The sequence below is a fragment of the Kogia breviceps genome, chromosome 3 (assembly GCF_026419965.1).
Source record: "Kogia breviceps isolate mKogBre1 chromosome 3, mKogBre1 haplotype 1, whole genome shotgun sequence".
In the NCBI taxonomy this organism is placed as follows: domain Eukaryota; kingdom Metazoa; phylum Chordata; class Mammalia; order Artiodactyla; family Physeteridae; genus Kogia; species Kogia breviceps.
The window spans coordinates 168,587,723-168,613,687 of record NC_081312.1 but is presented as its reverse complement, the minus strand read 5'-3'; the positions used below and the strand labels follow the sequence as shown (position 1 = coordinate 168,613,687).

Sequence of the window (25,965 nt, the reverse complement as noted above, 5' to 3'; positions counted from 1 at the left end):
GAGGAAGAAGCGAAGAAGGAGCGGAGAAAAAGAATCTTGGGGCGTGCTTTTTTATTGTACACTCACACACACACACACACACGCACACACACAGAGTTCTGTCCACGGGAGAGGAATTCCAGAACTGTTGAGACGAAGATTGTAAATGCAGGACTCCTCTTCTCGCCTAGCCGCGCACTGCCCCGGAAGGTAATCCTCTGCGGCTAGGTCACCAGCGGGGGTGCTACGGGTGCCGCGAGGGGGCGAGCGCGATCCCTCTCTCATCACCGCGAGGCGCGCCTGCGGCTCATGTAGCCCCGCATCTCCAGAGACTGCTACCTCGGACTCGTGCTTTCTCCTTTCCTCCCCCTTCCTAAAGGAGTACCCATCCCTTCGCCCCACGCCTGGGAGTAGGTAACTCAGCGCGGGCCAATCAAGTGCAGGGTCTCTTTGGCCGGGGAGGGAGGGAGCACACCTGGAGCATGCCGGCAGCGGAGCGCGTCTCCCCGGCTGCGAACCCGGCTCGCGTCTCGCGAGGCGCGGAAAGGAGGGCAGGTTCAGAGGCAAACCAGGAACTGGGGTGGAAGAGCTGGGCCACTCGGGGTACAGAAAGTAGGAAACATCAGAGTGAAATGTTAGCGTGAGTGCAGTGGTGGAGGCATCTGCAAAGGGAGGCATGGCCCCGCTTCTCTGGTGGGGGAGGGTTGTGAGAGAGAGGGAACGAGCCCGTCTGTACGGTCCTGGGGAGTTGGACTTTGGAGGTGGTAGAGGAGGTAGATTTGGGAGAACAGAGGAAAGGAGAGGTGTCGCCTTTGAGCGTCAAGTTCATTTATTCTAGCCTCTCAAAAGTAGCAGCGTGCAAAAACACAGCCAGATCGTGTCCGTACCCATGCCATGCTAGATTCACAAGACTGAAAGGCATGCTAGTCGAACTTGTTATACCATTCTTTTTCCCTCTTCTTCGTCCGTCCCCTATCACCCTATCGTCTGTTTTCCCTACTCCTTTCGTAAGGGCGTATCAGATGACGGTCAGAAAGTAGAGTAACGGAAAAGTTCACTTTTATTTATTTCTTTAAATGAATGAAAAGAGAAATGACTAGGTGCTGAGAAACGCCTTTTAAACCTAGCCTTGCTTCTTACAGTTACGTGCCTTGAGCTTGTCCCAGGCACCTTTGCCTAAGGGCGCACATTTCGGATAGCTCCTTAAAATTGCACATTCTTACTGGCTCTTCTTAAGTCGTTTTAAATTAGAAAGAGGTGAGAAACCCACCGATTACAAGCCTCTTTAGAAAGGAATTCGTATAATTACAGGATTCTCTGCCCATTAGGCGTTAGAACCCCCCCCGCCCCCCCACCCCACCCCACCACCCCACCCCACCGGGAATATGCGTTGTTTCCTGGGGTTTTTTTGCTCAAAAAGTGTTCCTAAGTGGTTTAATTGGGAGCAGTGCTTTTAAACATACATTTTCAAAGCTGAGGTAGATGGAGTGTGCTGTTGCAGAGTATGTTGGGGCAGGGGCGGGGGTAGTGGGTCGGTAGCACTTCTGAGATCCACGATTACGCAATCTTTTTTTTTTTTTTTGCGGTACGCGGGCCTCTCACTGCTGTGGCCTCTCGCGTTGCGGAACACAGGCTCCGGACGCGCAGGCTCAGAGGCCATGGCTCACGGGCCCAGCCGCTCCGCGGCATGTGAAATCTTCCCGGACCGGGGCACGAACCTGTGTCCCCTGTATCGGCAGGCGGACTCTCAACCACTGCGCCAGCAGGGAAGCCCACGCAATCCTTTCTGTTTTGAGGGGGAAAAGAAGCAATATTCCATAGATGCTGGGAGAATGGTGCCAGGCTGCCAGATCTAAGAGACTTGATACCGGATGGAGTGGTCGCTCAAATATTTGTTTTTGTTGTGACCTAGAAATAAACAAGTTGCAGCTGAAGGCAATGTTAGCACTGATGGGGTTAATTTGGGTAAGGTATTTTCTGTTGAAGATAGGAATTAATAGATGTATAGGAGAAAGTAGAAACTGGGAACGTAGTCAGTCTGGGAGGAAGCCCAGGAAACTTGGCGTGTAGAGGTTAAGGTGAGAATTGCAGTTATTTGTAAAGAAGCAGCTAAGTTTGTAAACTTAAATATAGACACTACAGGGAAGGGATTTGATGCAGATGTCTTTTATTCAGGCTATATACTTTAGAAGTGCTGCCATTTTAGTATTACTCACAGCTGATTTTAAGTAACTTGTTACACATTTAACCAGCATCGAATAAATTGACATTACAAACAGACACTCCAGTATTTTGAATGGGTACAGCTAAATTCGCTTTCATTATTTATTAGCCACCATGTTTACCTTTTCTTCATTTAGCCATCAACTGTTTATATTCATCAAGTTTCTTCAATGAAACCTTTACAACAGTGGAAATAGTTGCTTTTCCTCATGAGGGCCGAAAAATATCTGTAGCCAAAGTGATAAGGGGGTAATTGAGCAATTCCAAATTAAATAATGAAAAAACATTCCTTCTCTGAATCCATAATATAATTAATATTGTAGATTAGTGTTTCCAACTGCCTGTTGGTCTTCTCCACTTGGGATATCTTACCAACATCTCAAACTCAGTGTTTCCAAGTTTGAACACTGCACCACCCCTTCTTCCAGTTTCCTTTAAGATCATCTCCTTTTTGGAATTAGCTTTGGAAACCCCTTCCCCAGAAATTGTTTTAGGAAAAGTAAAAAAGTCTCATCTGCAAGGAATTAAATCTGCTTGCTCCTGGTCCACCCTCGTCCAAACCTATGTTATCTCTTTCCTGGGCAATTACAAGAGGTTCTTTACTGGTCTTATTACTCTGTGGCTGTAACCAATTAACTTTTCCAAGGGGTAATTACAATCAGTTCATCTTGCTCAACCAGAACTAAAGGTAATGATTGTAAATCACCAAGTATAATTTCAGTAAAATGTCAGTCCCTCCCTGCTCATCCAACCCCTATGCCTACAAGAAAAGAAAAGAAAAAAGAAAGCTTTCAGTGGCTTTGCATCACTAACAAAGTAACTTCAGGAAGTTATGTGAGGGTAATTGTCAGCAAAGAAAAGCTCACTTAAAGTTAATCCATTTGATGTGGATACCAAAATTTTACCATAGATGGTACAAAAGAAGACTGATCAAAATATTATCTTTAAAAAAACTAAAATTTTTGAAGCTTTATTATTTTAACCAAGATTATTAAATATAACAAAACTAGTTGGTACTTTGTTCATTATAAATCAAGTGGCTTTTCTGTGTAATTTTTCTGCAAGAATGTAGAATAGCATTTTAGACATGCCTATTAACAACACAGTCGTTATTTTTTGCAAAAATTGATCTCCCACTTAATTTCTCTCAAGTTGCCTTGTTGATTTCTCTATTCATTTATTAAACTGTTCCAACTGCCCGACCTTCATTTGTCAATCAGAAGTTTTTGCTTAACGACTTGAGCTCCTACATCTTTGGTTGAGTATAGAGGGTGTTTACTCAGCTATTAGCTAGGAGAGATCAACCAATGTGTGATTTCTTGCTCTGATTTTTGCTGAGCTTGCGCTGCAGGGACTCAGGTATGGTAATAAGTGAATGACGAGGAGCCTGGGCGCAAACCCTACAGCCTGACTTTTGCGGTTCTCAGTTTAACTTGTTGAATCTTACTCCCGCTTAACTTTAATCCAGCTGTTGTTCGTAATACTCAAATACACAAGTTTGTGAAAAGGTGATCGTTTATCTTCCTCCCTTCAGTGGAGAATTGTAAGTGCTAAACCCAAGAGGAACGTGCCTAGCAGCAAGCGTTTGTGGCCTGCCGGTTAAGATTGTTGAGTGCTTTGCTTGACGGCAAATTTGGGGGAAAGGGGCGGGCATCCAGCCGAATCTGTGTAAGCCTTTGGAAATGTGTTTGTTAATTGTTAACATCATCCATTATATGTGGGGTTTGTTTGTTTGGGTGGTGTAGGGAGGGAAAGGTTGGGAGCCGCAGGGCTTGCCAAACTCTCCTGTAATTTCTCAACCCTTCCCCCAGTTAGTATCTCTGCTTTTCTTCATGTGGTTCCTTCTACTCAGAATGCTTGCCCTGCCTTCTTGGTCTTTAAATCATATCTTAGTATCAAACTGCCTTTTAATAGTAGCTTTTTAAAAGTCTTTTCTATTTTCCCTGCCTCGCAAGTGGATGTGATTTGTGCCTCATTTAAAACACCCTGGTATTGCATTATCTTTCTAGCAGGCTTTTTTTTTTTTTTTTTTTTTTGCGGTATGCGGGCCTCTCACTGTTGTGGCCTCTCCCGTTGCGGAGCACAGGCTCCGGACGCACAGGCTCAGCGGCCATGGCTCACGGGCTTAGTTGCTCCACGGCATGTGGGATCTTCCCGGACCAGGGCACGAACCCGTGTCTCCTGCATCGGCAGGCGGATTCTCAACCACTGCGCCACCAGGGAAGCCCTCTAGCAGGCTTTTGCCCTTCTGGTTATTTGCGTGTAAGGTCCCCAGGGCAGGAATAGTAGTCACTTTGCACTTGTTGTACACTTGAACTTTTGAACTGCCCATGCTCACAAAGCTAGTTAGACACTGCTGCCCGCCACTGTACAGGAATTCAAAGAATCCTGTGACATTTTCCTTCACTGGAGTTTTTTGTGCCCTGGAAAAATCACACATCTGTCGAATCACAGACCTTCTCTGCTCAAACCAAAGTAAGTTAAAACCGATTATGTGAATTAGAACACTCAGCGTAATGTACATGGGGGTTTTTGTGGGTGTTTTACGTACAACATACACCTATTAGCAAAATGTAGATGACCTTAAGTTCTAGCTAGCGAAGTGGATAAAATTCAAATTAAACTTTACTTTTAAATCTCGAAATAGCATGGGGTCGGCTTAGGAAAGCTCTATCACGGTGGTGTTGGAGACGAGCATGCAGCTGCGCACAGAGAGCTCTCGTCTCTGAAGAGCTGTGCCCCACACTGCACTATTTAGCTTCTGTTTCTGAAATGGTGCTAAGAATAATTTTCTTTTTCTGTTCCAGTAATATTTTTGACGTGCTTTCACAATCCTGCACATTTTGAGAATCGCGTGGTAAAGAATAGACTTCTGAAATCACTCTTTAATCCCATTTTTGTTTTTAACACAGTCAATAGATTGCCAGAGAATACTGTTCCCCCTTGGGGCTGATTGCATTCCAAATAATTACCCTCGAGAGGCCCACCGCTGTTAGCCACTTTTCTCTTTCTTTTTTTTGTAATTGACGTCTGGAGCTTGTTTTTTGTTTTTCTAGATCTCTAACATTCTAGCTCAAACATTTTAAAATACGGTCTGATTGAAACAACTGCTTATAAATAGTTTAGCATTTGCCAACTGAGGGTCGATTTTTGATTACTGGGACTGTTTTGTACTTGAGTTTAGCTAACTTAGTTAGATGAAGATGGGTGGATAAGGAACCATCCTTCAGAATAGGGCTTTTTCACCTTTTTAGCCCATCAACAATCCCTTTGAAAATCTGAGGGCAGCTGTAAAGAGAAACATTAGGGGACCCAGCAGGTAACATAAATGCCTTAAAGTGTCATGTCAATCTGAAGGAACTAGATGCTCCTTTGCCCCTAAAAATACTCACATGGGGGTGGGGAGAGGACCTCTTGTTCTAAATTAGGTGTTACTGACATTTTGTCTCCTGGGAATCCAGATTATGAATCTTCATAGAGGAAAGTAGAGGTTATCTAGCTTCGCCTATCTGCTCTTCTGGTGGCACATGTACTTTTAAGGACTGCAGTTCTCTGTTTTTAAGAAGTTTGTGTCAGACAGGGAGATCAACTCTGTGCTTTGTGTCTACCTAGAGGGGTGGGATAGGGAGAATGGGAGGGAGACACAAGAGGGAGGAGATATGGGGACATATGTATGGCTGATTCACTTCGTTGTAGAGCAGAGGCTAACGCACCACTGTAGAGCAATTATACTCCAATAAAGATGTTTTTAAAAAAAGAAAAGAAGTTTGGGTCAGAACGTCACTTTAAAGGAGGTAGAAATTTTGACTTAATCCAAGTGTTCTGTACCGTTCTGGACAGATTCTATGTTGTGCACTAAATGCAGTTGCTTGGTTGCCTGAGAGTTACTTTCTCTTAAATGTCAGAACTGAAAGTGGAGGAAACTTTCCTTCTCTGACGTATGTGTTGTTAATAGAAGGGAATGGAAATCTGGAAGATAAAAATCTAGGTGGATAGGGCTTCCCTGGTGGCGCAGTGGTTGAGAATCCGCCTGCCGATGCAGGGGATACGGGTTCGTGCCCTGGTCCGGGAAGATCCCACATGCCGCGGAGCAACTAAGCCCGTGAGCCATGGCCGCTGGGCCTGCGCGTCCGGAGCCTGTGCTCCGCAACGGGAGAGGCCACAACAGTGAGAGGCCCGCGTACCGCAAAAAAAAAAAAAAAAAAAAAAAAAAAAAAAAAAAAAAAAAAATCTAGGTGGATAAAGTTCTTTTCTCTGGATGTAGAACACTCAGGTGGAGACGGGTAGCCAGCCGTTGATGTAACTAACGTATGGTTCGTCTTGATCTGGGGCAGCACTCTACTGTGATTGCCTGTAATAATGTAAACTGTTTGTCTGATGTAAACCAATGCCAGTTAAAAGTTTTCCTAATAAATTACCATCTGGGGTACTTTCAAAGGAATAGCTGCCTGTTTTCTTATGCTGTATGCATATAATTCATATGCTGTCTCTAAATATCTAAACGTACATGTAGCTTACTACTTTATTACTTTCATGCCTCTGTTCAACTGTCACCAAATTATAGAGGCCTTTCCTGATCACTCTGTATAGATTAGCACCCTTCCCCCCCTTCACTCTTCTTCAATGAGTGTGAAGATGTATAGGCATTTCTTTCTCTCATCCTCGTTAAGTGGTTATTTTTATTTCTTTAGCATATAGTCATCTTTCCTTACTTAAAGCCTCAAATTTCGCTCCTTGGCCAGAGTAATTCCTAGGTTGGACCACAAAATAACGTGCAAGCAACAATGTTCATAATGTTTTAATAATGTAGCAGAAATACGTCCCGAGCATCAGACAAAATGTGTGCCCAGCAGACAGTAAAATGGCCGCGTGGTATAGCAGTGCAGTGTTGTTGAGTCCAGAGCAGAACTCTGCAAACGAGTCTTCTGAGCTTTGTCAGCCTTTGGACCCAGGGTGACAGTCAACAACCCAACTGTCCTACACACTTACCTGTTGGGGATTTAAAGACTGCAAAGGTGATGGTTGTTAATTGAGATGTAATTCACAGACCATAAAATTCACCTTCATGATTATAAAATTCAGAAGATATTCACAAGATGTGCCACCATCGTCACTATTTAGTTCCAGAACATTTTCATCAAAAGGAATCCCATACCCTAGTCCCTCCTTCCCCCAGTCTCCTGGCAACCACTAATCTGCTTGCTGTGTTATGGATTTGTCTCTTCTGGATATTTCATATAAATAGAATCATACAATATTTGGCCTTTTGTGGCTGGCTTCTTTCACTTAGCATGTTTCCAAGGTTCATCCATGTTGTAGCGTGTACCAGTACTTCATTCCATTTTATGGCTGAATAATATTCTGTTGTATGGAATCACTACATTTTATTTATTCATCACTTGATATTTAGGTTGTTTCCACTTTGGAGCTATTATGAATAATACTGCTGTGAACATTTGTGTACAAGTTTTTGTGTGAGCCTATGTGTCATTTCTCTTGGTTATATACCTATGAGTGAAATTATTGGGTCATGTGGGAACTCGGTGGTTAACCTTCTAAGGAACTGTTTTCCAAAGCAGCTACACTGTTTTACATTCCTACCAGCAATGTATGAGGGTCCTAGTTTCTTCACATCCTCACCAACACTTGTTATTATCTCTTTTATTATAATCATCATAGCGGGAGTGAAGTGGTATCTCATTCTGGTGTTGATTTACATTTCCCTGATGGCTAATGATGTTGAGCATATTTTCATGTGCTTATTGGCCATTTGTATACACTTCTTTGGAGAAATGTCTGTTCAGATCCTTTGCCTATTTTAAACTAGGCTATTTGTCTTTTTTTTTTTTTTTTTTTTTTTGCGGTACGCGGGCCTCTCACTGTTGTGGCCTCTCCCGCTGCGGAGCACAGGCTCCGGACGCGCAGGCTCAGCGGCCATGGCTCACGGGCCCAGCCGCTCCACGGCACGTGGGATCTTCCCGGACCAGGGCTCGAACCCGTGTCCCCTGCATCGGCAGGCGGACTCTCAACCACTGCGCCACCAGGGAAGCCTGAGTTAATTTTTATAGATGGTATTAGGTAGAGGTTTTTTTATTCTTATCTGTGTGTATATCTAGTCCCAGAACAATTTGTTAAAAAGACTGTTCTTTTCCTCCATTGAATTCTCTTGGTCCTCTTGTTGGAAATCAGCCGTACATCTATGGGTTTAATTCTGGACTCTCAATTCTATCCACCTATATATAGCCTATGCTTGTGCCAATACTCACACCATCTTGATTACTGTGGCTTTTACAGTAAGTTTTGAAATCAGAAAATGTGAATCTTTTAACTTTGTGCCAAGTTAATTTTGAAATTGAGTTTAACTTAATTAGATAAAGACCAGTAGATGAGGAACTCTTCTTCAGAAGGAGCCTAAGCAGGCCCCACACCGACCTGATTCTTAGAAACAGGTTGGCTCTCTAGACTTAGCCAGCCAGTTGCACTCTTTTCCTTCATTCATATATTCGTCAGTGATTTTAGGGAGTTTTTATAGTAACATAACCGTGAGCAATGTTGAAAGTTGGACAATGTAAAGAAAAATGTAGTGTCTGGGAGATCGTTTTGGAAATAATTTCATCCCAAGTGGGAGACATTAAGGTTTTTAACCAGAGCAGGGATAGTAGGGGTAGGACACTTTCAGGAAGTGTTAGAGGTAGAATTTCGAGGACTTGTGATGGATGAGTTATGGTTGGTAAAGGAGTTTAGGGATCGGAGATACTTGTATTTCCAGCTTGCAGATGATGTGTGGGAGTGGATAGTGATGGCCTGAGTAAAGATACACAGTAGTGTCATCTGGTCTTTCAAGAAGTCCTGCAAGGTTGGAGCAGAGAACAAGATTATGAGAAGGTTTATTTAAGTTTTGTTTTGTTGGTTGTGTTTTAGGGAAATTTGCTGTTTAATTATCACTTTAGGTCCCAGAAGAAACAGAGCAGACACTTTTCCTTCTAAGATGGTTGGTAAGAGAGTTGTTGTTTGATGGTTTCTGTTTTCCCTGGAGCTGAAGTTCGGAGGTGGGGTAGGTTAGGAACTATGGAACTTCAGGATAGTGAAGGGTTGGAATAGCCACTGAGAAATGTAGATTAAATAACAAGGAAACAGAAAATAGGAATGAAAAAGACAAGATGAGAGGATCAATTCAGGAAGTCCAACAGCTAAGTATTATTTCCTGAAAGAGAGAAGAGAGAAAACAGAGGGGAGGAAATTATCAGTGAAATAGTTGAGCAAGCACAGAATGAAGTTTCCAGATTGAAAGGACCCACTTGAATCCCCTAAAATAACACCAACATCACCGTGAAGATGTAAATCACTGCAGGTTTCCAGAGAAAGAACACCGGTCACTTGGAAAGGATCTAGAATCAGAGTGACTCCAAATTTCTTAGCAGCAGCTAGTTTGCTTCTTATATATATATATATATGTATATAAATTTATTTTATTTATTTTTGGCTGCGTTGGGTCTTCGTTGCTGCACGCAGACTTTCTCTAGCTGCGGTGAGCAGGGGCTACTCTTCGCTGCGGTGCGTGGGCCTCTCATTGTGGTGGCTTCTCTTGTTGCGGAGCATGGGCTCCAGGCATGCAGGCTTCAGCAGTTGTGGCTCACGGGCTCTAGAGCACAGGCTCAGTAGTTGTGGCGCACGGGCTTAGTTGCTCTGCGGCATGTGGGATCCTCCTGGACCAGGGCTCGAACCCGTGTCCCATGCACTGGCAAGCGGATTCTTAACCACTGCACCACCAGGGAAGCCCCAGTTTGCTTCTTAGAAGCAAGACACTGAACAGTGTCTCCAAACTGCTGACAGAAAATGATTTTCAGCTCATAATTGTATATGCAGCCAGATTATCAATCAACTTTGAGGGTAGAAAAAAGATTTTCAGACATTCAGGGTACAGAATTGAGGGAATATGCCAGGAGAAGGTAGTAGCCCACGGCCCCCGGGATGGGGCCTGCCCTTTCCTAACAGATCTTGCTTCTAGTTAACTCATTATGTGCAGCTGTGACGCTGACACATGTTAAAACTTTGAATGGGCCACTGAACTGTTCAGTTTTAAATTATTAGAATGGTATATCCATTTCACACACACACACACACACACACACACACACACACACACACAGATAAATGGGAGGGAGAAGCAGCCAGCCAACAACTCAAAGTTTCGCTGGAAAGGGTTGATAAGGGACAGCAGTTGAGGGGCGGGCATTGGGAATGGTGTCCAATCTTTGTACTGTTTCCCCTCGGAAAGCGTTTTAAACGTGGAGTCAGGAGATCTCAGGCTGTATCTAAGGGCCAGGTCTGTGCACAGCAGGACGTGGGTTTGGTCTCACTGGGACGCTTTCCGTTCTTTCCTGGCTGTTCCCGAGGCCTTGCGTTTCCTGTTCCACCCGGGGCAGCTCTCCCCAGTCTTCACATGAGAAACTCAAGCTTTGATGACACAAGTTTTTCCGCCATTTAAGTACTCTGACCGGTGACCTTTAGACAAATGTGTAATTCAGAAAAATTAATGTAGCCTAAACACATCTCATTCTCTTACAGCCTGGGGACTATAAAGTGAAAATGGAGCAACAAGAACCAGCAGGTTCTTCTCAAAATACCAAGCAGTCTATTATTTCAGAAGAGGTATACATTGATCTTTACTTCCCTTCTCCTTCACCATATTAAGCTGAGTTTAAAAGAAATGTATAGACTATTTGCTGTTTCAAATGATTGTTTTTCATTCTTTAAGACAGGTTTTAAACACTGTTCCCTCTCCCTTTTTAGGACTCGGGCATTTTGCTCTTGTGTGGGAGCAGTGGTGTATCATTCTTAATTATATGTATTAGTGAAACTGACGCTGTTTTTTTTTTTTTTTTTTGTGGTAGTTTTTTTTTTTTTTTTTCGGTACACGGGCCTCTCACTGTTGTGGCCTCTCCCATTGCGGAGCACAGGCTCCGGACGCGCAGGCGCAGCGGCCATGGCTCACGGGCCCAGCCGCTCCGCGGCACGCGGGACCCTCCCGGACCGGGGCACGAACCCGTGTCCCCTGCATTGGCAGGCAGACTCTCAACCACTGCGCCACCAGGGAAGTCCCTGACGCTGTTTTTAAAGTGAGTTTTGACTGTTGATTTTTTAAATTCTCAATTTTTATTTTTTTAATTTATTTTTTATTGAAGTAGAGTTGATTTACAGTGTTGTGTGAATTTCTGCTGTACAGCAGAGTGACTCAGTTATACACATATATACATTCTCTTTTATGTTCTCTTGCAGTATGGTTTATCCCAGGACATTGAATGTAGTTCCCTGTGCTATACAGTAGGACCTTATTGTTTCAATTTTTATTAAAAGTTTCTCTGGGTAGAAGAATAAATCATATGTGAGTTTGAGGGCTTAGACATTTCATCCCTAGGTATCACATCTTGGTTAGCTATTTGTGGTCTCAATATGTGTGTTTAAGAAGAATAAAAACCTAAGTTGTTAGTTGTGGTCTGAATTCCAGAACTAATGTATGTCTTGTGTGTTATCCAGTTTACCTTTTAAAAAGTCTCTTCCTACAGGAACCATTGCAGTGGATAAACTTTAAATCCTTCATCTTCGGAACTCTGAGCTTGACACCTTTCTGGAATTCTTTTTGATTTAAAAATCTTTCTGTGTTATCTGTGAACAGATCTGCTGATAATTATTAGGTTGCTGCTGGCGACAAGTGACAGATAGAATAGTAAGAAAAAGGCTACTTACGTACACGGTGCACCTTTGCGCTCAGTCAGTGTAGTCTGTAGGTAAGTTAGTCCTGGTAACCTAACCTCGACATCCAGGCAAAACGATGCTGGGTGCCCCTCAGACTGGGTGGTAAACCCATGTGTCATTATGGGAAATGTAGTCCTTGGCCGTGGTATCCCTGTATTCAGCTTTGCCGTGTGGTCATTGACAGTCAGATGCCAGTGAGTTTTCATACCCTAAACACACGCACGTGACTGGCACCCAGATCAGAGGAGAGAGGTTAGGAGCATCCCAAGAAACCCTCCCTCCCTCCCTCACGCTCCCTTCTAGGTACCCCTGTCTTCCCCTCTCCCAAGAATTTGTCAACTCTCATTTCTTTTCACCTCTTCAGTCCTACCTCCAAAACTCTACAGAGTAGCAGTCCCACCATCAGAAAAACAACTTTCAATTCTTTAGACACAAAGAAAACTTGGACACAGATTTTGGGGAGGGAGGCATGATCATTGAGAGCCACAAAAAGTTTGCAAGGAAAAAGAACTAAATAAAAAACAGCTCAGCTTGAAAGTTTCCCAACTTACTATCTGATCTTTTAGCTAATTTCAGAAGGAAAATGGGTCAAGCTTGAAAAAACAACTTACAGAGATCCTACTGGTAAAACAAGGTAAAGTATTTTTTTCTTCTTTTTGTAAAATGCTGAGGATTTGGGTTCTCAGGGTCCCTATTTAGTGTTTGGCATAAATTTTGATATTTTCCTCACTGTAAACTCTGTCTTAAGTAAAGAATCTAGTTAAGCTGTTTTAACACCATTCTCCCAAGTAGATTAGGGTGAACCTAAAACTTTTGGGCCAAGCCTAATTTTAGCTGATAAAGCAGCAGAATAATTAACAGTCCAGGTGACTTCCTTCTATTAAACCAGTTTTTATCTCTGAATTAGAATTTAAGAGAAAATGCTACTGGGTTTGAGGTAAAACTTACAGGCTTACACCTTGCTCATGGAAATGAAAATTGGGGGGAAAGAAGTTTTGTAAAGCATTTCACACCATGTACCAGTCACCATAAAGACATATGTGGGTGAGGGCCGGGAGGGAGTTCCTGGGGCCTGGCGCCTGCGGTGTCTGAGACTATGCTAAGAAAACTATTTGGAATCAGATTTATGCAAGAAAAATGTTCATCATAAATTTAAAAGACAAATAAATTGAAATTAACCTAAACATCTTAAAAATAGAGAAATAATTGTTACAGTGTATTCATTTGGCAAAATCTAAGCAGCCATCTCCACAGCAGATCATGAAGACAGCCCAGCAGTATCAGAAAAGTTAATAAGCTGATAACACAATAGGATATTGGATATATGGTTTTTAAACCCTGCCAAATAATGTGTAAGAAAAGGCTAGAAGGGAAACTGTAGCAAAATATTAATGGCAGCTATGTGACTAGCCTTTTTCTTCTATTTTCCAACTTTTCTGTTTAGTGGTTTTGTATATTATAAATAACAGAAAAAATGTATATTTTGTATGAAATACAAAAAAGGAGTAAAACAGAATGAGAAAATAGGGAAATGTAACTAAATTTAGTATCTAGGTGATATGATATAAATTCATTAACATAAAAACTCTATTTGCTAAGTGATCAAAAAAGAATAAAGTTTCTTTGTAAGGAAATAAATATATCTATCGTCAGTGTGAAAATACATGGACTTGCCAGTGATTTAAACAACTTTTGACTATATCTACTAAAGTAGCAAAAAAACAGTAATAAGGTTCGATGCTGGAGAGCCATGGGGAACATTAAGATATTCATAGCACTGGTAAACCCAACGTAAGAAAGCTAAGCACACTACACCCCATCCACAGAGTGGGAGGGGGTGCCTGTTACGTGCAGCGAGCTGGGTGTGGTGAGGCCCGAGACTCAGGGAACACGACAGGTGCACACGTACTTACACTTGTGAAAACGTAGCCAGAGCTTAGAGCCCAACCTACCAGGATACAGCTTGGTTCTCCTTCCTGTCGAGTTAAGTTTATAACACAAAATAGAGCCCTTAACACTGGTTAGTGTGAAGAGTACGTGTTGGTTGGCGCCCATGTGGCTGTGCACCTGCCCCTGTCCTCTCTTCCTTCCAGCACTTCTTCATCAGGGACGTGCCTCGGAATCACTTGGGGATTTGTTTCCAAATACTCAGGATTCGGTCTCACCTCCAGAGCGTCAGCTTCAGTAGTCGGGAGTGGCCTCAGGTCTCCCCGACTCCACACTGTGTGGCCTGTGTACAGCGCAGTCTTCCGCATCCGTCCACGCGTAGGGCTGCCCTGCAGCCTCCGGAGAGCGCCTGTGTGAAACATTAACATTGCATACCCGAATGTCAAGCTTTGAAGAATGAATCTCAGTACTTTACAGTAGGCTGTGACTTATAAATGTATAAACTGTTGCATGTGCAGAACAGTTAAATTGCAGCCTGAAAATCCTTTGTTCCATTGTCTCATTCATGGAAGAGGGTATGGAATTGATTTGGAGAGAGTATAGGTGTGCTGGCTATGTGCCCCTGTATCGACATTCAGGAGAGAGCTGAGCTCACCCTCTGTCGCCCCGCCTACCTCTTGGAGTTGGCTGACTAGAGGGAAGAAAGTGAAACAGGCTTTCCTTGTAACAAAGACTAAAAACGGAGTAACTCAACCAGAATCAGAATTCTAAAGCTGTAAGAGGCTTTTCAGACAACAAGCAGGTGGACGTCTGTCCTCCCTGAGCCCCTCTGAGATGACGAGCTCTCGGGGGGCGCTCTTGTTCTACTGTTTCTTATAAATACGTACCTATTTTATGGCTCCATACTGCTTATTTAATTCATCGTAACCACTCTGATGATGCTCCTCTTTTTTGCTTCCTTTATTCCTAGTGTGTTGGGGATGGGACCGTCTTCGTCAGTCTTTAGGACTCTTAACCGTAGGAGGCAGCAGAGAGAACTGGGCCAGAAGGTGTTTTGTCACTTGCGAGTTACTGACTGATCAGAGTGGCTTGTTGGCTGGCTCGTTGCTACTAACAGGGATGTGGGCAGCTGTGAGTCGTCCTGGTAGCCTGGTTGATTTTCATAGGTTCATTTTTGACATATTTGCCCTTCAGACTGTGGGTGCAATACTAAAAGATCTACAGTTCAGAAAGTGTGGTTTTTTTTTTTTTAACCAGATTAAATTCTGACACTTCTCAATAGACATGTGGCAAGGTCCAAGCCTCAAGGACAACCAGATAAAAAGCACGAGGTTTCCTCCAAGGAGTACCTCTTACACTCAGTCTTAATGTAGGGAGACAGATGTCGGATGTGGATGCCTTTCTTTCTCCGGAGCCACCCAGATGTCTTCCTTCTTTTAAATCAAAACTGTTTGCTTCTTTACCCCCATCTCTAACCGCTGCTTTTTTCTGTTGAAGGGCGAAGAGTGAGGAGGAAATCCCCTCATACGCCCTCCCCACTTTAACCAACATGGTTGTTCCAGTAACTGGATTGTCAGTACCCGGTTCCCTGAAACAAACGGCTAGTCAGGAATAAAGCTGTAAGGGGGGGATCAGGAGCCGCTCACCCCACTTGTTCTTCTAGGGCCCGTTTTCCCTTTAGACAGGATCTCACGCATGCAAAGCAGAGTACCTACCTAAATTTATTAATTCCTCAATTAATAAACAGGAAGGCCCTACTTTCTTAAATTGTGTAGTTGAGGGGACAGCTTTTAAAATCTAAACTATAAATAACCGTCTCAGTGGTTTACATTATGCAGGATATCCTTTGGAATGTGCACAGGGCCTGGATTTGCACTGACTGCTTAATTGCCTTTAAAGCTGTGATCGCCAGCTGTGCTGCACACGCAAATTTATGATCCAAACTGAAGTGTTTTGAGTAAATGATTTGAAAGCTGATTTGAAAGGCAGCTCAAGTGATGAGTAGGCCCTCTGTTTAGATGCAGAGAGTTAGATGTAGGAGGCAGTGGTTTTCTCTGGTAATTTTTAGAAGCGGTGGGAAAGCACAGTTGGCTCTTTTTTTGGTACAGATCTTTATCGCGTGGTGTTCCTGGCCGCTGTCTTTAGCACATTTGCATGCTTTGCATCTGTGAGGTGCTGGTTATACACACAAAACCTAAGAATTCTCCTCTTCAGCACTAACGCTTTTGTTTTTTCTTGTCTGCCTGAACAGAACTTGGGAAACTGTGAAGCGGACAACGAGGAGGAAAGGCCAGTCGGCTGACGGTATGAGTGCAAACCTGTTAGAACTCTCCCGAAAGGAAGTCCCACACAGGACTAGGAGACTGGGGGCAGGAGGGGTTTTTACTGTAACCGAGACCTCAGAGCACGGTTATCTTCAAGTATGATCTTTTATCTTTAACTCTGGTGTTCTATTTTGCAACACTATGTAACTAAATCAAGCTTTCTTTATAAGTAACTTCCGGTTCCTGTTGCCTAAGCTCAGAACAGTGTCTTTGAGGGGAAGATGTCATCATACTTAAGGCCAAACTTAAGTCAGTGTAATTTGAAGCCACATACTGTAACTAGATGTGTTATGACTTCTAGAAATCTTTTGCATTCTGGTCAGAGGATCTAGGTGAGAGCCTTTCGTTTGGAAAACTTATTTGGCATGACTTAGCGCTTTTATATGTTGATAAGGAAAGGACTTGGGAAAAGACTGTTCATTCAGTTCACTTTTCCTTCCAGGCCTGAATGCTTTGACTGCAAAGATCCCAGAAACAGTCCTGAAAACCACCTCTGGTCTAGGCGAAGTTGGGCAATAGGTCTATCCTTGTTTTTCCCTTTATTTTTCCGTTTTGTTCTGTGTTCTGTTTTTCCTGGAAGTAGAGCAGCTGCTGCAGCTGCTGTGTTTTCCTACCGGGAAAGCGAGAGGAGCCGATGGTCCTCCTGGGCAGTTGTGTTTTCCAGAATCCAGTGGTTTTGGGTTTTGGTTTGGTTTGAAGGCCAAGTAAACTTGGGAGAAAGGGTCTTTTATCCTAAAACAATGAAGTTCAGTCTAGTTAGCATATACGACAAACGTTGGAACTTATTTATTTATTGCTTAAAGGAAATCCAAGAGCACAGAGATCGATGTAACTTCGGTAGCGGCCTGGCTGCAGCAGGGCAAGAAATGATGTCTGTAGAGGTTCGTGTAGACCAAAATTTGTCCTGGACCGTGGGCTAAATGTTTACTTCTAGTTTCAATTTTATTTTAAAGAAATTATGGCAATAAAAACAAGCTTTTTATAAAAAGAAAAATTAAATAATATGGAAGTGTGATTTCTTCCTTGCTTTTTTTTAGTGAGAATAACTTCCAAAGTTAACTGCCAGTATATTGTAGCTTAAATTAACTTCCTATTGCTAATGGCAAATACAAGACAGATTTCAGCTGCAGCATTTCTTAAAATGTGGGCTTTTCTCAATAGTTAGATTGCTGTAAACAAATTCCTGGCGTTCCTGACCTCTCACTGGGGTTTCCTGGTTTTATTTCCTGCTGGCAGGTGTGGCGGTCATCCCCGTGCTGCAAAGAACCCTTCACTATGAATGCATCATTCTGGTGAAGCAGTTCCGACCCCCGATGGGGGGCTACTGCCTAGAATTCCCCGCCGGTGAGTAACTGAACACTAGGGAGTAGAATGGCCCCTCAGGGACTGTTGGACTGAGCCCAGGGCAGAGCCTGAGAACAGCGGAGCTTAGACATTGAACACCTTTTCATCGGTCTATGCGGTTTTAAGTAAAACAAAACCACTTCTGCAGTGAGGCACTTCCAGGCCACACACTCCGGTGATCCGCTAACCTGTAGTGGTATCACAGCTCACCTTTCCAGGCCACCTGCCCTCCTCTTTGCAGCATTCTTTCTAGCCTCTTTTGAGTCATTGGTTTTTCCTAATTTGTCAAGGTATTTCGTTTTCCACCACTAATGATCCTGCCTCTGGCAAATTTACAGTAATAACTAGGCCCAGCTCTTAACTCCAGAAACTGTGAAGGGGAAAGAACCATGATCCTCCTGTTTGTATACAGGCCAAGGAAATCATCTTAATTTCAACTAGAATATTTTTTCAGTTTAACAGGAAGTATCTAGAATTGAATGCAGTGCATCCTTATAGGACTTAATTGGCTTGCTCCCATCTGAAGAGGTTAGATCTCAGTTATTGTTAGTGGTTTAAGTTCTGTATTTTCAAAGTCCATCCCATAGTAACACAGAAGTAACAGCTTTATTTTCTTTCTCATTTCCTTGCCATTTCACTGGAGAAATTAATAACTTTAAAAGTAATTGAGGGGCTTCCCTGGTGGCGCAGTGGTTGAGGGTCCGCCTGCCGATGCAGGAGACACGGGTTCGTGCCCTCGTCCGGGAAGATCCCACATGCCGCGGAGCAACTAGGCCCGTGAGCCATGGCCGCCGGGCCTGCGCGTCCGGAGCCTGTGCTCCGCAACGGGAGAGGCCACAACAGTGAGAGGCCCGCATACCGCAAAAAAAAAAAAAAAAAAAAAAAAAAGTAATTGAGGAAAAAAATAAAAGTAATTGAGGGCTTCCCTGGCGGTCCAGTGGTTAAGACTCTGAGCTTCCACTGCAGGGGGCGCAGGTTCAATCCCTGGTCGGGAAACTAATATCCTACATGCCGCGTGGTGTGGCCCAAAAAAACAAAAAAAAGTAATTGAATAGCCCGCGTTTCACTTTTTCTTTGCATCCTGTGAATTCCTTTCTGGAGAAAGGATCTGCGATGCTGCTGGCCTCCTCCCACTTGGCCCGTTTACTCCTTCCTCACAGTGAACTAGTGTTACCCACAGTCCCCTCCTCCCTACTTCCCTCCTTTCCGATCTTCTCCCTCCCAGGTGACATTTATCCTGTAATGCATTACAGGGCCCTCCGTATGGCCCTGAGGGAGGAAGGCAAGATGGGAAACACTGTCCCCAACTCGCATGTGAGGAAACAAAAAAAAGCACAGGCTTCCCGTGCTGTAGTCACGTGACTAGTGTAAAACCAGGGCCAGTTGGCCACCACCAAGCCACTCACCCACCCAGGAGATCCGTGCTGTAGGACAACCTCGATGCTTAGATGCTCACAAAAACATCTAGGTCTAAACACAAGGAACAGAACCTACTAAATCTGCCCAGGGGTGTTCTTTTGCCTTTAATTTTTCTATAAAAGATCAAAACCTGAATCAGTTTTATCTGCACGCCCGCTTTTCCCAAACCTCTTGCTTGATTATTCACACGTAGCTCGGCAGCTTGTGTGTTAAGTCACACAAGTCGCCTCTCACGTGACTGGGACTTGCAGGTCTCATCGATGACAACGAAAGCCCAGAAGCAGCGGCTCTTCGGGAGCTCGAGGAAGAAACTGGCTACAAGGGCGACGTTGCTGAATGTTCTCCAGGTTCGTGCTACTTCCCGTGTGTGCTTGGGGACAAATTGTTGAAAATTAGCCAAGCAGTTAGTTGTTCTGGATGTGAAAGGGCTGATTCTTTGGGTGTTCTTTATGGTCAGGGATTTATTTATTAGCTAATTCACTGAAGAGAAATCCTCAGTGAGGGTTGGTCACCTGAGACGGAACCTCCCTGCCCCGTGAGAGCACGGCTGAGCATAAAGGACTGAAGTTGGAGAATTATGAAATCAGGGTGCCTTTCAGGGTTCCCACATTCTAAGCTTTCCTACTTACTCATCTCGTCCGTATGCCGCGCTCCTCACTAGAAGACTTTCTTGATGTGGTGAAAGGATTTTACCGCATCTAACCCCTCAGATTTACCAAACTTTCCTCAGGAACTCTGGGGAAAATATGAGTACTAACTACACATGTGCTCTGCAGGCCTACAGCGTATACACTAAGGGACAGGAGAAACCAGTTCCCCTGCATAACTTCTACATAAACTATGAGTTACAAGCCCACCCTTCCTCCAAAGACATTTAAGTGATGAAACGAATGACACCTGACTAGTGTCTGGAAAGGTGATCTGCTGCTTCTCTCCCCAGCTCTCTGTATGGATCCAGGTTTGTCAAACTGTACCACACATATCGTAACCGTAACTATCAATGGAGACGATGCTGAAAACGTAAGGCCTAAGCCAAAGCCAGGTAAGCATGTGTTGGCTACATTTACAGTGGTTGCGTTGCATTAAATTTCTTTTAACTTGCTACTAGTTTGATTTTTGTTAATAGAATAATGGTCTTTCAGAGATGCTTCGTTGGTACTCTTGGCTATTTTCCTAATCTTATGTATTTCAGCATTTTTCTCTTAGCACTTCATTGATTTTTATGCTTTCTTTATATAAAATGTGCAATTACAAATTTCCATACTTTCTATGTGGAGTTTATTCCCACTTAGTAATAAGGACTACAGGCCTTAAATCGTAAACAGTGAAAATCTTCAAAATCACTCTGATTTCTGTCTCCATCAATATTGTAAGAATGGCAGAAGTGCTACATACAGCACAGCACCATATTAACTGTTTTTGTTGAGTTCCATATTTAGTGAAGCTTTGGGGAAATTCTTTGCTCCACATTTCTTAGCAAGTTTGGATTCAGAGGCTTTAACGCCTCTGTCGGTTCCATGTGCTCTCGCAGCCCCACTAAAAGGTGGTGGTGACACAGACACCACCGTCAGTCATGCGTTAGTTAGAGTGGAGGTCTTCCATTTCCCATCCCTTCTAGTTGTTCCTGAGTGTTCCAGTTTCCCACTGCAGCTAATTTTAAATGCCCAGTTTTCAAACTAGCAAATATAACATGCTGAGGAAGAGTTTGGCATTTCCTCAGAGTTAAACATGGAATTAGCAGGTGACCCAGCAATTCCACTCCTAGGTAAATACCCAGAAGAATTGAAAGCAGGGCCTCAAACAGATACTTGGACGCCAGTGTTCATTCAGCATCATTCACAATACCCAAAACGTGGAACCACCCAAGTGTCCACTAACATATGGATAAACAAAATGTGGCCTATTCTTACAATGGAATATTATTCAGCCATAAAGCAACGAGGCATGCTGATACATGAAGCTTGGAAACATCTTGCTCAGTGAAATTAAGCCACACACAGGAGGGCAGATACTGTGTGATTCCACAAATGTGAGATACCTAAAATCGCTACATTCATAGAGACAGAAGGTAGAATAGAGGTCACCGAGAATAGGGAATTCCTGTTCAGCGGGTACCACCTTTCTGTTTTGGATGATGAAAAAGTTCCAGAGATGCGTAGTGCTGATGATCGCACAACAATGTGACTGTATTTAATGCCACTGAATTTGTACCTTCAAAAATGGTTGAATTGGTAAATTTTGTTATGTATATTTTAACAAAGTTTAAAAATATATATATGCATATCACAGAATATGCTTTAAACTTGGCCATTAAAACATTTGATTTGGAGAACAATAACTTTGTACTGTTGGAATTTTTTTACCACGTGTATAAATTCAATTAGTAGAGACCCAGGTTTCTGTTAAACTCTTGTAGCCTTTTTGATAACATCTTGCACAAAAGCCTTGCAGTGTTGGACCATTCCGGGCCTTGCTGAGATGTCCCCCCTCTGTTTGTTTTCAGGAGATGGAGGTACGTGTCCCGCTCGGGGGCTGGCCTCAAGTGCCGTGTGGTGCAGTGGGAGCGGCCGGGGCATCGTGCGTTGCTCAGGTGGGCTCACCTGGTGTCCGGCTTTATTTTCACTTGCACTTTGTTTGTTTAGAATTTGTGGAAGTGATTTCCTTACCAAAGAATGACCTGCTGAAGAGACTTGATGGTAAGCATTCTTGATTACCCCACTTTCTCTGTTTTCCCCATCCCCACCAACGGGGTACTAAATATAATTCTGTTTCTTCCTCATTAAACTCAAATACCTAGAAACTGTTATAAGACTGCAGTTGACCTACATAATAAGTTTCCTTTCCAGGTGGCATAGAGTTTGAAAATAAGAGCAAAACATTCCATGTCAAGTGAAAGCTTTCATTAGGGGCTTTTTTATCCTACAGAACAGTCAAGATATAGGCCTGCTGATTAGCCCAAACTATTCTATACCTTAAATCTTTAACCCCTGCCATGCAAAGGTATAGTAAATAATCTCTTAACTGATCCTCAAATATGCCAGTATGTTGGACGGTTCTTTGTGTGGGGTCTAAGCTAAAGGAGATTTTAACAAATATTTAGGCATCTAATATATACACAGTGTGATAAGCTAATACAATGAACTAACTAGCAGCGCGCCCCTTAGTAAACCACTTGTCATGTAGCTACATGTGGTTCTCGGCCAGCCCGTCTCATAGGACTTTGTAAAAATTAGTAAGGTTCCATGGACCGATGTCCTCTGGTAACCCTACACAAGGAGATACTGCAACAGACGTGGCAGGGCCTTCGCACAGGAGCCCCCTGACGAACCCTGCCAGCTGGGCTCGTCTCCAGTCACTCATGACAAAGAAGTGGGTATCTCCTAATTTGAATACTATTAAGTTTTTATTTCAAAAATTAACTTGAAGCATTGTTTGACCTGAAGCTTTGGGAGCAGTCTCTTCCTTCCTCCCATGAGTACCAGTGGCGTACAGTTTTTATTTCTGACGTCTGCGTTTGAAAAGTCAAGGGGATCTTTCAAAAACTGCTGGGATTTCAGGTTCCCAGCCAGCCTCCATCCCTACGTTACCTTTTTATAGACCAGACCTAAGGTAGGAACCACCTTAGGATCCCCGAGTCAGAGTTAGAAGCGCTGGTCGTGAGGAGATGCAGTGACTTACGAGGTGTTTACTCGGAGAGAGCCGTGGCCACCCGTCACAGCACAACTCTGAGGCGGAGGCCTGGCTGGACTGAGGCTCAGCCAACCGTGTGTTAGTTACAGCTCGGAGCAGGTTCCTAGCTCTTCTCATTAAACGGGAACAGTAGGACAGCCCCTACCTCTGAGGAGGCAGGAGTAAAACTAAATGGGATAATGGTGACACACAAATGCTTGAAGGTTATGGGCTATTGTTTTTATTTTTTTGTATTAGAAAAATGTCCTTTTAAAAAAAATTCCTTCCTTCTCTTTTCCAGTAACTTCCCTTCCAGCCTTAAAAGAAGGGGGAAGATAGATAGTGAGGGAGGTCGAAGGATCTATATATACAGGAAGAGGGAGGGGCAAAGAACCGGTGTTCCTGGCTTTACTAGCATCACGATAATCAAATCATTTATTCCACACGTACCATTTGAGAAGTGAGTAGGAAGGCACGCGGAGTTCAGTCTGCTACGAAGAATAGCCTGTAGCACTCACCCAGCACCTGCTGGCACAGATGAGCAGGACACAGAACCCTGCCTTTGAGGGCCAAACCGACTCTGAGCTTGTTCCTGAACAAGTGGCTGGGAAACAAGGAGCAGATTGGAAATCTGGGGGCCTCCCCCTGAGTAAAACAGAAGTTCTCACGAAAGGCCCTTGTGGTCAGATTCAGAGACCTCATTGCAGTCCCTCCGAGCACACAGCTTAACTTGCACACGGAACGTGTGTATCCCTGACAGTGCAGAGGATGCATGAATCATCATCACTGAGTAGTTCAGTGCAACAAAGCCCCGTAGTGAGCAATCTAGGAAGTAACCGTTAGATCTGGAAACTTAAAGCTTTGCTGTTTAAAACACAGAATCATCACCTGGTATATGTGCTCTTCTGTCTTTAACTTTTTCTTGTTATCGTCTCATGCTGGAAACGTAGTCCTGCTTTTACATCCTTTATTCTTCTGCTAGAGTAAGATCCTTGAAGGCAGGAAACGTCTTGTTCATCACTATACCACCAGCATCTAGCACAGGAACTGGCACATAGTAGCCGCTCAGTAAACACTGATTGGCTGAGAAGGGGTATTATTATCCGTTATCAACTTCACTATCTGACTTGTATTCTTCGCCTCCTCCAGCTTTGGTAGCTGATGAACATCTGACAGTGGACGCCAGAGTCTATTCCTATGCTCTGGCGCTGAAACATGCAAACACGAAGCCGTTTGAAGTGCCCTTCCTGAAGTTTTAAGGCCAAAGGACAGTCGCCGTGTTTCTGTAACCAGGACACAGGCCTCCTTCATTAAGACTTTGTATTCAGCTTAGTTTCAACGGAGATTTGAAATTAGTTTTTTCATAAAATAAAAGCACAGAATGCATGTCGTGGTATGGAATTGTAATTACAGGTAGATCATAGCCTTCATTTAAATGCTAGACTCCAGCTAATATTAAAGAACAACAACATAAATGCAGGTAAATGTTTAATCTAGCTTTCAAAAGAGAAAGCTCAGCTGTCAACTTCTCTGCTCTAATCCAGGAGATACAGTATTTTCATAGGAAAATAGACCTGAATTCCAATTAGGTCAACTCTTCCCAACCCCACTAAAAAATATGTAGCAAGATATGCAAACAACCGTTTATGGCATTAGAGCTTTTTTAAAAGACAGACCTATATAGGGACTTTCTTGGCCTCTCCTAATTATCTGCTATATGGAATTACTCTGCATAGCAGAGGATATAAAAGAGAATAACATTCGTAATAAGCAAATGTTTCCAGTTAGCTAGTGTCCTCATAGCCATTTAACTACTGGAGGGTGGCCAGCTCTTATGTAATGAAAAACGGTCAATTCATTCACGTACCAGGGTTCAGAGGCTAATGAAAATACAGGGCCCTTCCCTCAAGCACGTGTATATACTTCAGAATCTCATTTCCTATCCTTACTTCAAAAAGTACTTGAAGTTTCTAAAAAACCAAACCCACGGTAATAAGATTTACATGGTTTGGGGCACTGTCTTGGTGTTAAACCATGAGTGTAGCCAGCACAGTCGGCAAGTACCAGAAACAAGCTTCTTTAAAGGAAAATATGGATTGTTTCCGGCTCATGCCATGCCCAAACTTCCCCTGCCCCCAATCCTCAAGGTCCACCAGTGTCACTGGCCATTTTCTTACCTCTTGAGCTTGGCTGTTATGTGGACTTGGGTAGCCTCAGAGGCTCCAGGGTTACTGCCTCTTTGGTGTAGAAGTCTCTGGATGGTTCTCATTGGCTACCCCTAAGTCATGTTTCCAGCCCTGGACCAGGGGTTAGCCAGGCCCCTCAGAACCAGAGAAGATCAGGGGACTAATGCCAAAAAGGCTGCAGTACAGTTTGCTTGTCTGCAGGTTCACTGTCTTACCTAGAGATATTTTTATGAGCAAAAATAGATCTTTATATTGTACTTCCTAAAAAGAATGGAAAGAATCATGCAACTAGAGAACCGTATAGATGAAGTCTACTCTCCCTGTGAATACTACGAAAATTCAGCCTCAACTAGTTGTTCTAATAGTAGCCCTTCCCCTGTGCCTCTTAAATCCTTATTTTTAATCGTGGGCATCATGATTCTCCAGGGACCGTCATCCTCCTCCCTGAGCACTCAAGGCCCTCGTTACTGTTACTGCTGCCAAGGCACACAGAGAATGCACAGGCTCAAGCACACACACTAGTCTCTAAACAGCCTCCAGCTCTTGCAAAACCACTCCCCATGCCACCTGATAAAGCTTCTCAAATGCTGATGGGGGACAGAGATTTGTAACCCTTGCCTGTCCTTTCTGCCTGCTTTTCCTAAGAGTGCAGTTCAGAAGTGACACCTAAATCCTAGGACATCCCCTAAGGCAGCTTATGTTCTCTGTAAACATCAAAGGCTATGCTTTGGAAATGCGGTCAGTTTGTGCACTGGCAGTGTGGATGTTTTCACTGGCCCTATTAGTGTATCAGTATTTAAACGTTGAAGGTTTATTAGTATTTTTTTGAAGGTTTATTATGAAAAGCTGTATTTCTACCTTCTTTGGGGAAAAATAGCTGTAACACTGGGTTGTGTTTCCATGGTAACAGTGGTCTGAGGCCCTCAGGAGATGCTCGCCAGTGGACATGGCTACTCTCCTGCCTGCCTGTATTTTCTCTGCCTTCCTCCTGAAATTAGTTGGCTTTGTGATCCTAAGCTAAATAAGACACACTTCACACTTCCTGCACTAAGAAAGTAAACAATGATAGAAAACCATACGAATGAGAAGGACTTCTTTGAAAAATTAAGTTTGATCTTTTGGGGCAATAAAACACATACTTTGAAAAATGAATTAGGGAATTCCCTGGCGGTCCAGTG

General features: G+C 43.5%; 1 protein-coding gene across 6 annotated transcripts; it reads left to right on the top strand.

The window, feature by feature from the left end:
* The first annotated feature begins 74 nt into the window (after positions 1-74).
* Positions 75-23,987, top strand: NUDT5 (nudix hydrolase 5). Of its 6 annotated transcripts, none has more exons than XM_067030290.1 (10): positions 228-389; positions 4,577-4,677; positions 10,771-10,854; positions 12,525-12,592; positions 16,097-16,149; positions 17,406-17,513; positions 19,184-19,279; positions 19,873-19,974; positions 21,575-21,628; positions 23,751-23,987. In XM_067030290.1, exons 3-10 carry the CDS (start codon positions 10,792-10,794, stop codon positions 23,858-23,860), a joined length of 654 nt encoding a protein of 217 aa, XP_066886391.1. In that variant the 5' UTR covers positions 228-389; positions 4,577-4,677; positions 10,771-10,791; the 3' UTR covers positions 23,861-23,987. The 6 variants fall into 6 exon arrangements, with proteins under 6 accessions (XP_066886394.1, XP_066886392.1, XP_066886391.1 ...); XM_067030292.1 differs by lacking the exon at positions 4,577-4,677 and adding an exon at positions 21,436-21,444 and having other exon boundaries at positions 228-393; XM_067030291.1 differs by lacking the exons at positions 228-389; positions 4,577-4,677 and adding an exon at positions 114-189.
* Positions 23,988-25,965: the final 1,978 nt, after the last annotated feature.

Excerpts from the sequence above, each read along its gene's own strand:
- NUDT5 (XM_067030292.1), top strand. The coding sequence starts at position 10,792 with ATGGAGCAACAAGAACCAGCAGGTTCTTCTCAAAATACCAAGCAGTCT. Across the intron at positions 10,855-12,524 it reads AGTCTATTATTTCAGAAGAG|CTAATTTCAGAAGGAAAATG; the intron begins GTATACATTGAT and ends CTGATCTTTTAG. Across the intron at positions 16,150-17,405 it reads GAAAGGCCAGTCGGCTGACG|GTGTGGCGGTCATCCCCGTG; the intron begins GTATGAGTGCAA and ends TCCTGCTGGCAG.